Consider the following 18,065-nt stretch of genomic DNA (forward strand, 5'->3'; position numbering starts at 1 on the left):
GCAATTATATCATTCCAGCTTCCATTGAGTTCAGTAGAAGCTGCATTAATCATGATTTACTGCTCTCTAGTGGGGGCAATTGTATCATTATACATAATATAATCAATGTATTTATAGCAGGTAAGTTGTTTGGTGTAAATATAGTGAAAGAATGTGGTGTTTAGAATGAGCGCCATATTAGGCTATGTTCACTTGCTATATTTAATAAAGATAATGGCGTTTGTAATATACAGTATAAAATTCCCATGTACCTACTGACTTTAATCTATCCATAAAATCCAAAAAAAGAAGCTGAACTCCAGATGCAAACAGATAAAAGTGAAGAAGAGTTTATTCCAGAACTGGTGAAGTTTCGGTGTGTTACCCCCTTTCTCATTATAGCTTTAATCAGTGGCTACATAGTGAGATAAATTACAGCCTAAGGGGGAAGATAATTTGGGGATAATTCTCTCTATGTATTCTTCTGAAGGTGATGTGTGTGATGTGCATGGAACCAAACCAGGACATACACAATATTAATATACCATGTAACATATACATAGTGTATACAGTATGTACACACATACATAAATCCAAATGCAGTAACCATACTGTAAAACACATGAATGATGATGTCACAATAACAGAGAATCTCCCACAATGGCTGATGACATCATAATGCCAGATCAATTCCAGCTGACTGTCCAATCAGGAGGCAGGAAAATAGCCACGCCCATTGAAAATTGACCAATCAGGAGCAAGATAGTGTAGTCCCGCCCCCTGGCTAAGGTATAAAAGGCAGCACACGCAGCCAGGTGGTCAGAGACAACATGGATCATCAGACAGGCAACATGGTGGAGCAGGTCATCCTGAAAGAATATAACCAGATCCAGGAGCAGCTCCACAGCCTGGATGAAGTGTACATCCAATACTACAGCAAACAGGATGAGGACAGCAAAAATGGTGAACAACTGGAGAATAAAATCTCAGAGGATGAAGAAACAGATGCAGAAGTGCAACCACAGGCATCAAAGAAGCTGGAGAAAGCTATGCGTAGACCAAGAAACCGCTTTTTAGCCCTGCTCCGGAGACCACGAAGGTGGATTGCTGGTCTCAAACACAGAGGAACCTATATCGTCAATGAGGAACCTTCTAATGAGATCCCTGGACCCAGTCATACCAACATGGAGGACAGTATGGCCAACAGCAAAGGTAGAAAATTGCTAAGGGTCAGCCAGGTGGTCAGAAAAAACATGGATCATCAGACAGGCAACATGGTGGAGCCAGTCATCCTGACAAAATATAACCAGATACAGGAGCAGCTCCACAGCCTGGATGAAGTGTACATCCAATACTACAGCAAACTGGATGAGGACAGCAAAAATGGTGAACAACTGGAGAATAAAATCTCAGAGGATGAAGAAATAGAGGCAGAAGCTGTGGGTAGACCAAGAAACCGCTTCTTAGCCCTGCTCCGGCGACCACGGAGGTGGATTGCTGGTCTCAAACACAGAGGGACCTATATCGTCAATGAGGAACCGTCTAATGAGATCCCTGGACCCAGTCATATCAACATCGAGGACAGTATGGACGGCAGCAAAGGTAGGAATTTACTATTTCTATGTCAAAGAAGTGTTTATTGCACATAGCACAGGGGTCCCCAAACTACGGCCCGCGGGCCACATGCGGCCCGCGGACCGTTTCTAACCGGCCCCTGACGCTTGGAGCCTTCGACTGTCGGGCAGGGGCTTCCGTCCGTCCGGACAGGAAGCTCCTGCCCGTCATTGTATAGTGCTCGATGCGGCCGGAAACGGCCGCTCGAGCACTATTACTGGAGCGATGTGGCCGGAAGACAACCCTGGCGCACATCGCTCCAGGAACTAGGATGCGCGGCCGTGTGATGACGTCATCACACGGCCGCGCACCCCTTCCTGACCGGACGCAGCAAAATGATAGAAGAAGCGCAGAGAGGTGAGTATACCTAAAACGGCAGGAGAAAGGTTGTGGCGGCCGGGGGCCTTAATATATAACATTAATTATCAGGGGAAACAAAGGAAATAATTAGTTATCAGGGACAGCATGGGAAATAATTAATTATCAGGGGCAGCACAGGAAATAATTAATTATGAGAGGCAGAATAGGAAATAAGTAATTATGACCGGCAGCATAGGAAATAATTAATTATGAGGGGCAGAATAGGAAATAATTAATGGTGGGGGGGTATAAGAAATAATTAATTATGAGGGGCAGTCTAGTAATTAATGGGGGGGCATTATTCGATAATTAATGGAGAGGGCTCCCAGTATATTTAATAATAAATTGATACATTAATTAATTGATTGGGCCAATATATAAAAATAGTTCACAAGGGGGTGCAGTATATTAAATAATTTATTGAGGGGGGCCCCAGTGTATTACGGATGCGGTCACATGTACCGCTATTTATTTTTAAACGTTAGTCCGGCCCTCCAACGGTCTGAGGGGGACAGTGAACGGCCCCCTATGTAAAAAGTTTTGGGACCCCTGACATAGCACAATCGGTGTATGTAGTTCATATGGATATTTAATCTGTTGGCTGTGAACCTTTGGCACAGGTGCCAGAGATGACACTCAAAGCCATTTCTGTGGGCACTCAGACAATCGTCCCAGGACAGAGTTCACCAAATAGGACCAAATCTTCCTGCATTCCCAGGCCACTTAAGCCACACTTCATTGGCTGTTTGGAACTGTGGGAAAAGTGAGAAGGTGTTGACAGAACTGCATTATCTTTGAAGCTCATCCTTCTTTCTCTACAGAGAGACCCTGGAGAGAAGCTACAATGAGAGACTGAATTTTCTCTCCTTCTTTCAACTGTATTGGTGGCCTCAGGCGGCCGATACTATTGAAAGATGTGGAAGAACAGGTAGCAGTAAGTTACTGCTTAAAATGCCATGTTGACAATCCACGGTAAATAAGTGGATATTGGTTGTAGTTTGGGCACTCGGTCTCCAAACGGTTCGCCATCATTGGTTTAGACCATGTTTACACTGCACTGATTAAAAGAAGCAGTGATTGGTTGACAGTAAATTTACATTTATACATAGTGACACATATTGGACACAAATCTATTTGCTAAAATGTATTATCACCCTGCAAAATGTGGTTTTATTTACCGCGATAATATGCCATGTCTCATTCCACTGACATGATATATGTATATATGTTTTTTACAGCCAGTATGTCACATACAGAAGACCAGAAGGATGATGAAGGGAAACAGCACACCATAAAATCTTGCAGAAAGAAGATGGATACTTGTAGATCTGCACAGGATGTCCGCCGTAACCCCAGCTCTATTGACCCTACTACCAGAGAGGAGCTCCGCAGGTCTGCACAGTCATCTTCGAGCATCGGATACCAGGACACCACAGCTGAAACCTCTGTGGTAGAAGCCGGCACCTCTGCCCAAGCATCCGCTGCCACCGTGCCCCTATCACTGGAGTCCTTCACGTTCCACCGCTCACTGGGTCAAGGAGGCTTTGCTCAAGTCTACCTGGCGACAGATAGGATCCGCAGAGAGCGCGTCGCCATCAAGGTCATCGATAAAAGGGTTTACACTGAAGCTGGCAGCAGCTTTGAAGAGCGCCACATCCTTCAACTCTCCCATGCTAGCCCATTTCTCATCCATGGGCTGGCCGCCTTCCACACCCTTCACTTTGTCTATTATGTGATGGAAGTGGCCACTAGAGGGGACCTGTATGATCTTATCGTAAAAATCAGTCCTCTTGATACAGCGACTGTAAGATTCATCATAGCAGAAGTGGTCTGTGGTGCAGAATTCCTCCACAGCAAAGGGATTCTTCATCGTGATCTAAAGCCAGAAAATCTGCTCCTGACCACAGAAGGCCATATCAAAATCACTGATTTTGGCCTGGCTGTGAAAGGTGTTGCTAAGATGATTACAGATGACTGTAGGGGGACGCCAGGATATGCAGCCCCAGAAATAATCTGTGGCTTACCACATGGAAGAGCCGTGGATTATTTTGCCATTGGTGTTATCCTCTATGGGCTGGTGACAGCAACGTTACCATTCCCTGGAGAAGGACCAAGAGATTGTGAGCAATCTGTCCTCAATCATGAACCACACTTCCCAGAGTCTCTTCCTCCTGACACAGTCAGCATTTTACAAGGACTGTTGTGCAAAGACCAGTTCCATCGCCTTGGAGTCAAAGGAGACATCAGGGAACATCAATTCTTCTCTGATATAAACTGGGAAGATGTGGAAGCTTGGAAGATGGCACCACCAGAGATCCTGAGGTCAGAAGCCATTAACCTCAATGTGGAAGATACTATGGACTATGCTGAACCACCACACTACATAAAATCTAAGTACCAAAATATGTTCAACCAGTTCAGCTTTGTATGTCCAGAATGGTCAACACAGTATCACCCTGTCATCACCAGGAACTGGGTGGCCACACTCTTTAGCAGATGGTCATCCCAATAATAAGAACAATCCAAGGACAATGGTGGTGGATGGCCCATTGCTCCCAGCCGAATTCTTCATCCCAATCTCCTAGTTCCTCCATAACTCCATCAAGAGGCCCATGTAGCTTGCAGCTTGACCACCAGTATAGTATAATCAGTGGAAGCAACACAACTGCAATGGAGCAGGTAAGTAGTAGGACGACATCCATTACTCTTCTCATTGTAGTGCGCAGTGCAAAGATGTGTATATAATGAATGATTTTTCTTCAGGTTGTGTATTAATGTGTATTAATCATTAGAAGTATCTGCTGCCGCCTTATCTTAACACACTGACAGGCAGAGGGTAACCACAATCAGTTAGATGAGTCTCTTGCCTGTAAGATGTATAATATGGAAATGATAGGTGTCCATAGCCATTGCTATATAAATGTGCATAGAATAAACTAGTGATTTAGGATCCGCTACTGAAATCCCAAATCTAGAATGAGCAGAGACTTCAATAAATCAATTATGAGGTCTCTGGATTTGTATGGTAGAAGATGATGTGTCATGTATATTTGTATCCTGAGCTCCATGTTTAGTCATAATCACTTACACACATTTTCTGTTGTTTCTGTAGATCACCGCTCCAGTTCAAGTCCTCGCTGTATCCTCCATAATGTGTGACATTTACCGAGCTTGACCTGCAGGTTGCGTCATGCACCTTCACCCCCGTGGATTTGACATGAGGTAGCAACTTGCTCCTTCACACACCGCAAATGGACTGCCTAAAGGTAGCATCTAGCATGTTTGCCTAGCGTCCATAGACCTTCTGAAGTTAGCCTCTGGCTCCTTCACCCACCGCAAATGGACTGCAAATAGATAGCATCTAGCATGTTTGCCTAGCGTCCATAGACCTTCTGAAGGTAGCCTCTGGCTCCTTCACCCACCGCAAATGGACTGCAAAGAGGTAGCATCTAGCATGTTTTCCTAGCGTCCATAGACCTTCTGAAGGTAGCCTCTGGCTCCTTCACCCACCGAAAATGGACTGCCAATAGGTAGCATCTAGCATGTTTGCCTAGCATCCATAGACCTTCTGAAGGTAGCCTCTGGCTCCTTCAAACACCGCAAATGGACTGCCTAAAGGTAGCATCTAGCATGTTTGCCTAGCGTCCATAGACCTTCTGAAGTTAGCCTCTGGCTCCTTCACCCACCGCAAATGGACTGCCAATAGATAGCATCTAGCATGTTTGCCTAGCGTCCATAGACCTTCTGAAGGTAGCCTCTGGCTCCTTCACCCACCGCAAATGGACTGCCAAGAGGTAGCATCTAGCATGTTTGCCTAGCGTCCATAGACCTTCTGAAGTTAGCCTCTGGCTCCTTCACCCACCGCAAATGGACTGCCAATAGGTAGCATCTAGCATGTGTGCCTAGCGTCCATAGACCTTCTGAAGGTAGCCTCTGGCTCCTTCACCCACCGCAAATGGACTGCAAAGAGGTAGCATCTAGCATGTTTTCCTAGCGTCCATAGACCTTCTGAAGTTAGCCTCTGGCTCCTTCACCCACTGCAAATGGACTGCCAATAGGTAGCATCTAGCATGTTTGCCTAGCGTCCATAGACCTTCTGAAGTTAGCCTCTGGCTCCTTCACCCAACGCAAATGGACTGCCAATAGGTAGCATCTAGCATGTTTGCCTAGCGTCCATAGACCTTCTGAAGGTAGCCCCTGGCTCCTTCACGCACCGCAAATGGACTGCCTAAAGGTAGCATCTAGCATGTTTGCCTAGCATCCATAGACCTTCTGAAGGTAGCCTCTGGCTCCTTCACCCACCGCAAATGGACTGCCTAAAGGTAGCACCTGGCATGTTTGCCTAGCGTCCATAGACCTTCTGAAGGTAGCCTCTGGCTCCTTCACCCACCGCAAATGGACTGCCAAGAGGTAGCATCTAGCATGTTTGCCTAGCGTCCATAGACCTTCTGAAGGTAGCCTCTGGCTCCTTCACCTACCACAAATGGACTGCCAACAGGTAGCATCTAGCATGTTTGCCTAGCATCCATAGACCTTCTGAAGTTAGCCTCTGGCTCCTTCACCCACCGCAAATGGACTGCCAAGAGGTAGCATCTAGCATGTTTGCCTAGAGTCCATATACCTTCTGAAGGTAGCCCCTGGCTCCTTCACGCACCGCAAATGGACTGCCTAAAGGTAGCATCTAGCATGTTTGCCTAGCGTCCATAGACCTTCTGAAGGTAGCCTCTGGCTCCTTCACCCACCGCAAATGGACTGCCTAAAGGTAGCATCTGGCATGTTTGCCTAGCGTCCATAGACCTTCTGAAGGTAGCCTCTGGCTCCTTCACCCACCGCAAATGGACTGCCAAGAGGTAGCATCTAGCATGTTTGCCTAGCGTCCATAGACCTTCTGAAGGTAGCCTCTGGCTCCTTCACCTACCACAAATGGACTGCCAACAGGTAGCATCTAGCATGTTTGCCTAGCGTCCATAGACCTTCTGAAGGTAGCCTCTGGCTCCTTCACCCACCGCAAATGGACTGCCAAGAGGTAGCATCTAGCATGTTTGCCTAGCGTCCATAGACCTTCTGAAGGTAGCCTCTGGCTCCTTCACCTACCACAAATGGACTGCCAACAGGTAGCATCTAGCATGTTTGCCTAGCGTCCATAGACCTTCTGAAGTTAGCCTCTGGCTCCTTCACCCACCGCAAATGGACTGCCAAGAGGTAGCATCTAGCATGTTTGCCTAGAGTCCATATACCTTCTGAAGGTAGCCCCAGGCTCCTTCACGCACCGCAAATGGACTGCCTAAAGGTAGCACCTAGCATGCTTGCCTAGCGTCCATAGACCTTCTGAAGGTAGCCTCTGGCTCCTTCACCCACCGCAAATGGACTGCCAAGAGGTAGCATCTAGCATGTTTGCCTAGCATCCATAGACCTTCTGAAGGTAGCCTCTGGCTCCTTCACCCACCGCAAATGGACTGCCAACAGGTAGCATCTAGCATGTTTGCCTAGCGTCCATAGACCTTCTGAAGGTAGCCTCTGGCTCCTTCACCCACCGAAAATGGACTGCCAACAGGTAGCATCTTGCATGTTTGCCTAGCGTCCATAGACCTTCTGAAGGTAGCCCCTGGCTCCTTCACCCACCGAAAATGGACTGCCAACAGGTAGCATCTAGCATGTTTGCCTAGCGTCCATAGACCTTCTGAAGGTAGCCTCTGGCTCCTTCACCCACCGCAAATGGACTGCCAACAGGTAGCATCTAGCATGTTTGCCTAGCGTCCATAGACCTTCTGAAGGTAGCCCCTGGCTCCGTCACCCACCGAAAATGGACTGCCAACAGGTAGCATCTTGCATGTTTGCCTAGCGTCCATAGACCTTCTGAAGGTAGCCCCTGGCTCCTTCACCCACCGAAAATGGACTGCCAACAGGTAGCATCTTGCATGTTTGCCTAGCATCCATAGACCTTCTGAAGGTAGCTTCTGGCTCCTTCACCCACCGTAAATGGAATGCCATCAGGAATCATCTTGTATGTTTGCCTAGCGTCCATGAAAATCTCCATCAGTGACCATCAGGCTCTACCATTAGCGAGAGCATAGACCCAATCAAGAAGGTAGCACATGAAGAAGTCATAAAGACCTGTGGTATTTTCCACCAAGACGTCTTCTAATCCTTCCTGGGGCAACACAGAGGTTCAGTGGTTAGCACTGTGGCCTTGCAGCATCTGGGTCCAGATAGTTCATGGACAGCGCTGCATGGAGTTTGTATATTCTCCCTGTGTTTGCGTGGGTTTCCTCCGGGCACTCCGGTTTCCTCCCACATCCCAAAAATATACTGAAAGGTTAATTGGCTTCTCTTCAAATTGTCCCAAACATTAATGATGGTTGTCCCTGCACAACACCAACATCAACAGCAGGAGATAGATCCATCATAAAATAAAAGATACATTTGATGATTTTAAATACAATTGATGATTTCTGTCATTCATTATACAGATCATTCACTGCAATATGTGTCCGTAGAGTTTAGGCTAGAAGAGACAGCTGTTTTTCAGCATCTGAGGGGTTCATTATAAAGGTATCATGTAAAACAAATGTATTGTATAGGGGCAAGGTATATAACATTTACATCCTCTTTAAATAAAGAAGTTAAATACAGGGTTAGCTGGATGGAAATAAGAATTCCCCAGCCCAACTTCATGAATACAGCATCTGGGTATATCCATCATAGGATAATTGCAGAGACGTTCTGAAGGTAGCCTCTGGCACCCTTACCCACCGCAAATGGACCCCCAGCAGGTAGTGTAGCATCTTGCATTTCCTGCAATGAGCAGAATTAAACCAGGATTGAACCGGATTTGAACACATCATACTTTATGTAAGTAACACATCACTAATCTTGGCCACAAATAATGCTGTTTATAGCAATTACTATCATCGTCCCCCCTATTCTTATATCTCCACCATTATCCTAATATTCCCCCACCTACTAATGAATTCTCGATATCAACATCTCTTCTGACTACTCTAATCTACAAACTATCCACCTGACCTGCTCTCCACCACCTCCTCCACCCTCTCTCTGTAGAGCATTATGGAATGCACGTTCCATATGCAACAAAGTCACTGATATTCATGACCTCTTTATTTCTTGGAAACTGCTTTCCTGGGCCTGGCGGAAACATGGCTAAATTCTCCAGACACTGTTTCCTCTGCTGCGCTCTGTTAAGGTGGCCTCCACTTTACCCACACTTCCCGGAGCTGCAATAAATAGGTATTGGAATAGAATAGCCTCTGGTTCCTTCACCCACCGCAAATGGACTGCCAACAGGTAGCATCTAGCATGTTTGCCTAGCGTCCATAGACCTTCTAAAGGTAGCCTTTGGCTCCTTCACCCACCACAAATGGACTGCCAACAGGTAGTATCTTGCATGTTTGCCTAGCGTCCATAGACCTTCTGAAGGTAGCCTCTGGCTTCTTCCACCACTGCAAATGGACTGCCAAATGGTAGCATCTGGCATGTTTGCCTAGCGTCCTCAGACCTTCTGAAGGTAGCCTCTGGCTCCTTCATCCACTGCAAATGGACTGCCAACAGGTAGCATCTGGCATGTTTGCCTAGCGTCCATAGACCTTCTGAAGGTAGCCTCTGGCTCCTTCCCTTAACTTCTCTGACTAATAAAATATAAAAACATATATGGATGTCCTGTATAAATTATATCCATATATAGATCTCATCGCAAAATAATTAGGGAGAGAGAAGATATCTCACCTAGGGATTATCTAAAATATCTATGGTCTTTATGTGATTGTAAAAGGTAAGCCAATCTGTTTTCCTAACAACATGCAAAGTTGCATTCTCATCCAGATGTCTTCCTAAATAGTGAAATAACTTTTGTGGAGCTTCAGCACAGAATTGCCTTAAATATTTCCCAAATTCATAAACATGATTTCATATCCTGGAAGCACTGTACTGTTAATGTTCCTAGAGGTGCTACAGATAGTTGTGACCACATTCTGGTCAGTGTCTCAGTGGGTATGGGGGGAAGTTAGTTTTGGGGTTTCTTGCTCATCATGTATGTGAGCATTGGATGGAGAACAAGATAATTAACCAAACATCAGATAACATCTGGTTGAAAGCATTTAATGGATCAAACTATGCTCCACATCTACTTTTGTTGTTATATGTTGCTTTGTTATCATGTACATCAAATGATGGGCAAATCGCACAGCAAACATCAGCTGGGTAGTGGATTACATTCAGGTAACGTAGGTTGTTGTATAAGAGCACCCAAGAGTCTCCACCATAAAAAAATCACAGCTCCCATTAAGAATGAGGTCAACATGAACCAATCTTTTCACCCCATGTCACTTTTACCTTTAGTGTGTCCTGATTCGCTGCTAGATGCTATAACATATTATGGTTCAAAAATAGAGAGACAAAAGGGGGCAATTGTATCTGATGGCTAAAAATGAACAATTTAAAGTATAACGTTGTTAGTGAAAAAATGTTTATTTTTATATTAGCAATTTCGCACTGGACAAACATTTAAAAACACTTAAAAAGCACAAACATGATGTGCCTAAATCTGAGCATGGCTTGTTTGGGATGTCTGCAGGGCATGCTGCAGCTACCTATCCCCTGGTGTGCCTATTGGTATTGGTGTTCAAAGAGTGCTGTATAATGTACGATGAGCATATGTAGTATATGTGGTCCGCTAGGAATATAAAAATTCTATGCTCTCAGTTAAAAAAAATGCAGCACTAAAACAGTAAACGGTCCATGTAATATGAATGAGACAATATCACCATGTCCAATAGTTAGGGATAGGGGCTCTGCTCCCCACGCGTTCCGCCACCGTCTGGCTTCCTCAGGGGTAAACGTGTGTAGTTAAAGAGTGCTGTATTTAACCTCTATAGTGAGGTTAGTTAAGGGGTCTCACCTGTGTAGATGTTGGCGTTGGTGGGCCGGTAGTTGAGCGCGCGGTGTGGATATCCCGTGCATGCGCCGGCCGAAGTCCCGCCAGACGGACACAATCCTCCACCTCCTTCATGTGTCCGCCTCACGTGACCCGACCGGCACACACTTGGTCCACCCACCCGCGCGTGTGTTGCTTAGGTGACAGTTTACTTGGAAAACAGGTACCGTGTACTAATGCAAATGAAGGTGTATGGAGGATTGTGTTGTATTGAGATTAGAGGGTATGGTTACGTACAAATTTGAAATGGAATATATCAGTCAATTAATGTTGTGGATATGTGAATCTCTAAATAGGCAATCATTATGTGTTGCATTGCTACAGGTTAAAAAAGGTCACAATACAGAAAAAAGTATACATCTATTAATATTTGAAGAAATATGCACATAAGGTAAATGACTTTTGAAATAAATATACAGTAATTAATAGATAAATTATAAATTGCATAATTAGTGTATATACATAGTATATATTTAAATTGCCCTTTAAAGTCCCTTTAAAGGGCCAAAATTGTGCATTTTTTGCTAAAAAACTAAACTTTTTCGTGAACAGAAGAAAATGTGAGCCTGAATTTCAAAAATTGTTACGTGAGTCTTTTATAAAGTGTCTTCATTAGAGATGAGCGAACATACTCGTCCGAGCTTGATGCTCATTCGAGCATTAGCGTACTCGAAACTGCTCGTTGCTCGGACGAATACTTCGCCCGCTCGAGAAAATGGCAGCTCCCGCCGTTTTGCTTTTTGGCGGCCAGAAACAGAGCCAGTCACAAGCCAGGAGACTCTGCACTCTACCCAGCATGACGTGGTACCCTTACACGTCGATAGCAGTAGTTGGCTGGCCAGATCAGGTGACCCTGGAATAGACTAGCCCCTGCCTGCGCTGCTCGGATCATTCTGTGTCTGGATGCCGCTAGGGAGAGAGCTGCTGCTGGTCAGGGAAAGCGTTAGGCTGTTCAATTAGAATAGTGTTAGGCAGGAGTGATTCTACAAGAACCCAACAGCCCTTCTTAGGGCTACAATAACGTTATACTTTTTTTTTTTTTTATTTGCAGCTACTACCATATTGTGAGGAATTTGCAGGGGGACTTGCTACCGTTGTGTTTAGCTCTTAGTGACACACATATCCACCTCAAACACCAAAGTGGGAAAATTTATTAGGGGTTTGATTTCAATTAGGCACAGTCTGCAAGTTTCTTTTTACTTTACGTTTATTTTTTCATAACTCAGCGTCATCTCATCTGGCATAGCAGTGTGCTTTCATACTTGGCTAGAAAATAGCCATAGGAGAATCGAAACGGCTTACTTACGCCTACAATAGCGTTATATATATTTTATTTCTGGTTGATCTGCTGGTGGCTGTCCTTGCTGCAGTGCATCTACTACCAAATTGTGAGGAATTTGTAGTGAGACTTGCAACCTTTGTGTTTACCGCTTAGTGACGCACATATCCATCGCAAAGACCGAAGTGGGAAAATTTATTAGGGGTTGGATTTCAATTAGGCACAGTCTGCCAGTTTCTTTTTATTTTACGTTTATTTTTTTAATAACTCAGCGTCATCTCATCTGGCATAGCAGTGTGCTTTCATACTTGGCTAGAAAATAGCCATAGGAGAATCCAAACGGCTTACTTACGCCTACAATAGCGTTATATATTTTATTTCTGGTTGATCTGCTGGTGGCTGTCCTTGATGTAGTGCATCTACTACCATATTGTGAGGAATTTGTAGTGAGACTTGCGACCGTTGTGTTTAGCGCTTAGTGACGCACATATCCATCGCAAAGACCGAAGTGGGAAAATTTATTAGGGGTTGGATTTCAATTAGGCACAGTCTGCCATTTCCTTTTTATTTTACGTTTTTTTTTTCATAACTCAGCGTCATCTCATCTGGCACACATAGCAGTGTGCTTTCATACATAGCAGTGTGCTTTTCATTTGGTTTCAAAAACTAAAAAACACAAAAAAAAGTTAAAAAAAATTAAAGTTATAACTTTCATTTTCAAAATGTTTAACCCGAGGGCTAGGGGTAGAGGACGAGGGCGGGGACGTGGGCGTCCTACTACTGCAGGGGTCAGAGGCTGTGGTCCTGGGTGGGGTGAGACACCACCTGCTGATGAGGGAGCAGGGGAACACCGCAGAGCTACACTCCCTAGGTTCATGTCTGAAGTTACTGGGACTCGTGGTAGAGCACTGTTGAGGCCAGAACAGTGCGAACAGGTGATGTCGTGGATTGCCGACAATGCTTCGAGCAATTTGTCCACCAGTCAGTCTTCCACGCAGTCCACCCATGTCACCGAAATCGGCACTCCTCCAGCTCCTGCACCTCAGCCTCCTCCCCCCCCAGTCTGCCCCCTCCCAGGAAAATTTGGCATTTGAACCGGCATACTCTGAGGAACTGTTTTCCGGACCCTTCCCACAGTCACAAACCACTTGTCCGGTTGCTGCTGAGCAATTTTCCGATGCCCAGGTTTTCCACCAGTCGCAGTCTGTGGGTGATGATGACCTTCTTGACGTAGTGGAAGAAGTGTGTAAAGAGGTGTCCGACGATGAGGAGACACGGTTGTCAGACAGTGGTGAAGTTGTTGTCAGGGCAGGAAGTCCGAGGGGGGAGCAGACTGAGGGATCGGAGGATGATGAGGTGACAGACCCAAGCAGGGTTGAGAGGCCGGGTGAACACAGTGCTTCTGAGACGGAGGAGAGTCCTTGACCAGAACAGGTTGGAAGAGGCAGTGGTGGGGCCAGACGGAGAGGCAGGGCCAGAGCAGGTGCATCAGCGCCAAATGTTGCCCGTAGTCAAGCTCCCGTGGCAAGGGCTAGATTTTCAGAAGTCTGGAGGTTCTTTAAAGAAACACCGGTTGACCGACGGACTGTGGTGTGCAACCTTTGCCAAACCAGGATCAGCAGGGGTTCCACCACTACTAGCTTAACTACCACCAGTATGCGCAGGCATATGAATGCTAAACACCCCACTCAGTGGCACCAAGCCCGTTCACCTCCGGCCGTGCACACCACTGCTCCTTCCCCTGTGTCAGCTGATAGTCAGCCCCCTGCCCAGGACCCTGGCACAAAAACCCCATCGTCGCCTCCACGATCTTCCACAGCATCCACCAGCGTTCAGCTCTCCATACCCCAGACGCTGGAGCGGAAACGGAAATATAGTGCAACCCACCCGCACGCCCAAGCCCTTAATGTCCACATCTCCAGATTGCTTAGCCTGGAGATGCTGCCCTATAGGCTAGTAGAGACCGAGGCCTTTCGCAACCTCATGGCGGCGGCCGCCCCTCGGTATTCGGTCCCCAGCCGCCACTACTTTTCCCGATGTGCCGTCCCAGCCCTGCACCAGCACGTGTCAGACAACATCATCCGTGCCCTGACCAACGCCGTTTCTGACAAGGTCCACCTGACCACGGACACGTGGACGAGTGCTGCCGGGCAGGGCCACTATATATCGCTGACGGCACATTGGGTTAACTTGGTGGAGGCTGGGACCGAGTCTGACCCTGCGGCTGGTCATATACTGCCGACGTCGAGGATTGCGGGGCCTACCTTGGTCCAGGTCTTTCAGGCATACTATGCCTCCTCCTCCTCCCACCCCTCCTCCACCTCCTCCTCCGAACTACCATCCGTGGGCATGGCGCCATCAGTCGCTAGCTCTAGGCACAGCAGCAGTGCCGTCGCTAAGCGACAGCAGGCGGTGCTCAAACTGCTGAGCCTAGGCGATAAAAGGCACACCGCCCAAGAACTATTACAGGGCATCACGGCGCAGACTGATCTGTGGCTGGCACCGCTGAACCTGAAGCCAGGCATGGTTGTGTGTGACAACCAGGGCCGCATCTGCCATGAGGCGAGATGAAAATCTCGCTTTAGGCGGCAGAATGCGGGTCCTTGTAAAGGGTGGCGAAATTCGCCGCTCTAAAGTGGGCGATTCGGGCGTCCATTAACGCCCGAATCGCCCACCAGCTAAATAAATCGCGCCTGTCTCTTTAAGACACAGGCGCGATTTATATGCGGAGCGACGCAGCGCCTTTCCGGCAGCTGCGTCGCTCCGTTCTAAGCAGTGACACAGGCGTCATGACGTCACGCGCCTGTGTCACTGTGCAGAGCCGCGGCTGCCGGAAGAGCCGCATGAGGACGGGACCCGCGCGCCGAGGGAGCAGCTGCCTGCAGGTGAGTATGATTTTTATTATTTTTCATGTATTTAATTAATTAAATGTGGCTAATAATTAATAGTGGGGGGGGCGCTATATATATATCATATGGGGCCAGAATTATTTTATACTGGGGGGGGGGGGCTTGATGGAATGCTATGTATTTTATTTGGGGCTATAATTATTTTATACTGGGGGGGGGGGGGCGCTATATATATCATATGGGGCCAGAATTATTTTACACTGGGGGGGGGGGGATGATGGAATGCTATGTATTTTATTTGGGGATATAATTATTTTATACTGGGGGGGGGATGCAATATATATTTATATTATTTGGGGCTATACCGTGATTATTTTATACTGGGGGGAATGCTATATATATATATATTATTTGAGGCTATGATTGTTTTATACTGGGGGGATGCTATAGATATTATATGGGGCCAGAATTATTTTATACTAGGGGTGGGGGGGGGGGGGTTCTGTATATTTTATTTGGGGATTTGGGGCTATACTTATTTTATACTGGGGGGATGCTATAGATATTATTTGGGGCTATAATTATTTTATACTGGGGGGGGATGCTATAGATATTATTTGGGGCTATAATTATTTTATACTGGGGGGGGGGGCTTGATGGAATGCTATGTATTTTATTTGGGGCTATAATTATTTTATACTGGGGGGGGGGGGGGCGCTATATATATCATATGGGGCCAGAATTATTTTACACTGGGGGGGGGGATGATGGAATGCTATGTATTTTATTTGGGGATATAATTATTTTATACTGGGGGGGGGATGCAATATATATTTATATTATTTGGGGCTATACCGTGATTATTTTATACTGGGGGGAATGCTATATATATATATATTATTTGAGGCTATGATTGTTTTATACTGGGGGGATGCTATAGATAATATATGGGGCCAGAATTATTTTATACTAGGGGTGGGGGGGGGGGTTCTGTATATTTTATTTGGGGATTTGGGGCTATACTTATTTTATACTGGGGGGATGCTATAGATATTATTTGGGGCTATAATTATTTTATACTGGGGGGGGATGCTATAGATATTATTTGGGGCTATAATTATTTTATACTGGGGGGATGCTATAGATATTATTTGGGGCTATAATTATTTTATACTGGGGGGGGATGCTATAGATATTATTTGGGGCTATAATTATTTTATACTGGGGGGGGGGGCTTGATGGAATGCTATGTATTTTATTTGGGGCTATAATTATTTTATACTGGGGGGGGGGCGCTATATATATCATATGGGGCCAGAATTATTTTACACTGGGGGGGGGGGATGATGGAATGCTATGTATTTTATTTGGGGATATAATTATTTTATACTGGGGGGGGGATGCAATATATATTTATATTATTTGGGGCTATACCGTGATTATTTTATACTGGGGGGAATGCTATATATATATATATTATTTGAGGCTATGATTGTTTTATACTGGGGGGATGCTATAGATAATATATGGGGCCAGAATTATTTTATACTAGGGGTGGGGGGGGGGGGTTCTGTATATTTTATTTGGGGATTTGGGGCTATACTTATTTTATACTGGGGGGATGCTATAGATATTATTTGGGGCTATAATTATTTTATACTGGGGGGGGATGCTATAGATATTATTTGGGGCTATAATTATTTTATACTGGGGGGGGATGCTATAGATATTATTTGGGGCTATAATTATTTTATACTGGGGGGGATGCTATAGATATTATTTGGGGCTATAATTATTTTATACTGGGGGGGATGCTATAGATATTATTTGGGGCTATAATTATTTTATACTGGGGGGGATGCTATAGATATTATTTGGGGCTATAATTATTTTATACTGGGGGGGATGCTATAGATATTATTTGGGGCTATAAATATTTTATACTGGGGGGGATGCTATAGATATTATTTGGGGCTATAATTATTTTATACTGGGGGGGGGGGATTCAGTATATATTATATGGGGCCAGAATCATTTTATACTGGGGGGTGCTGTATATATTATATATCACTATATCACTAGGCTGTATATCAGGTACAGTATATTACTAAGCTGCAGGGGCTGTATATGGGATACAGTATAGTACTAAGCTGGGGGGGGCATATAGCAGGTACAGTATATTACTTAGCTGCAGGGGCTGTATATGGGATACAGTATATTACTAAGCTGGGAGGGGACTGTACATGTGGGGCAAGATTTTATCCCTTTATAATGAAGGGATGTGTTATATGTGGGGTAGCGTGCGGTCAGTTGTGTTGTGAGGGGTATATATTATTTAGGAGCACAGTGTTGTTATCCAGGAGACTTTATACTGTAAGTGACTGTGGTATTTTTAGGGACGCCGGGTGGAGATGCTGCACAGAGCTGAAGGTATCTGGCCATGAATTCAGCAGTGATACGTCATGGATTGGAGAACCCGGAATAAAGTCCTCCTGATGGAAGAGATTGTCATCTATAAGGTACTAGATGTCACTAATGCCTCTCAGATCCTGTAGTCAGTCACACAGTGTCAGGGAGCTGTCTGTAGGGATGTTACTTGTTAATAAAGTTTAAGGATTTACTTAACAGGGAGCGCGGGGGGGGGGCAGCATTTTAATATTCGCCTCAGGCAGCAAATATGCTAGAATCGGCCCTGGTGACAACGGCCGTAGCCTGGTAACGGCTCTGCAACTCGGCAGACTGACACATGTGCCATGCCTGGCCCATGTGTTAAATCTGATAGTTCAGCGTTTCCTCAAGACATACCCCAATCTGTCTGATTTGCTCACGAAGGTGCGCCGCATCTGTGCGCATTTCAGGAAGTCCAGCACAGATGCTGCCACTCTCAGGGCAGCGCAGCGCCGCCTCCAACTGCCCGCTCACCGACTGTTGTACGACGTGCCCACGAGGTGGAATTCAACATTAACCATGTTATCCAGAGTTTACCAGCAGCGCAGAGCGATTGTAGACTGCCAGATGTCAACTTCCACCAGAA

General features: G+C 45.8%; 1 protein-coding gene across 1 annotated transcript; it reads left to right on the plus strand.

Moving 5' to 3' along the window:
- Positions 1–818: 818 nt before the first annotated feature.
- LOC140134031 (uncharacterized) lies at positions 819–5,661 on the plus strand. The gene is made up of 3 exons (XM_072154695.1): positions 819–1,581; positions 3,192–4,632; positions 5,066–5,661. The coding sequence occupies exons 1-2, from the start codon at positions 831–833 to the stop codon at positions 4,463–4,465; spliced, it is 2,025 nt and encodes a 674-aa protein (XP_072010796.1). The 5' UTR covers positions 819–830; the 3' UTR covers positions 4,466–4,632; positions 5,066–5,661.
- The last annotated feature ends 12,404 nt before the right edge of the window (positions 5,662–18,065 follow it).

Source organism: Engystomops pustulosus, chromosome 5, assembly GCF_040894005.1.
Source record: "Engystomops pustulosus chromosome 5, aEngPut4.maternal, whole genome shotgun sequence".
Classification (NCBI taxonomy): domain Eukaryota; kingdom Metazoa; phylum Chordata; class Amphibia; order Anura; family Leptodactylidae; genus Engystomops; species Engystomops pustulosus.

What these genes read in the sequence shown, in the direction of transcription:
- LOC140134031 (XM_072154695.1), top strand. Translation starts at nt 831, where the DNA reads ATGGTGGAGCAGGTCATCCTGAAAGAATATAACCAGATCCAGGAGCAG. An exon ending in CAGTATGGACGGCAGCAAAG is followed by an intron (nt 1,582 to 3,191) that starts GTAGGAATTTAC and finishes TGTTTTTTACAG; the next exon opens with CCAGTATGTCACATACAGAA.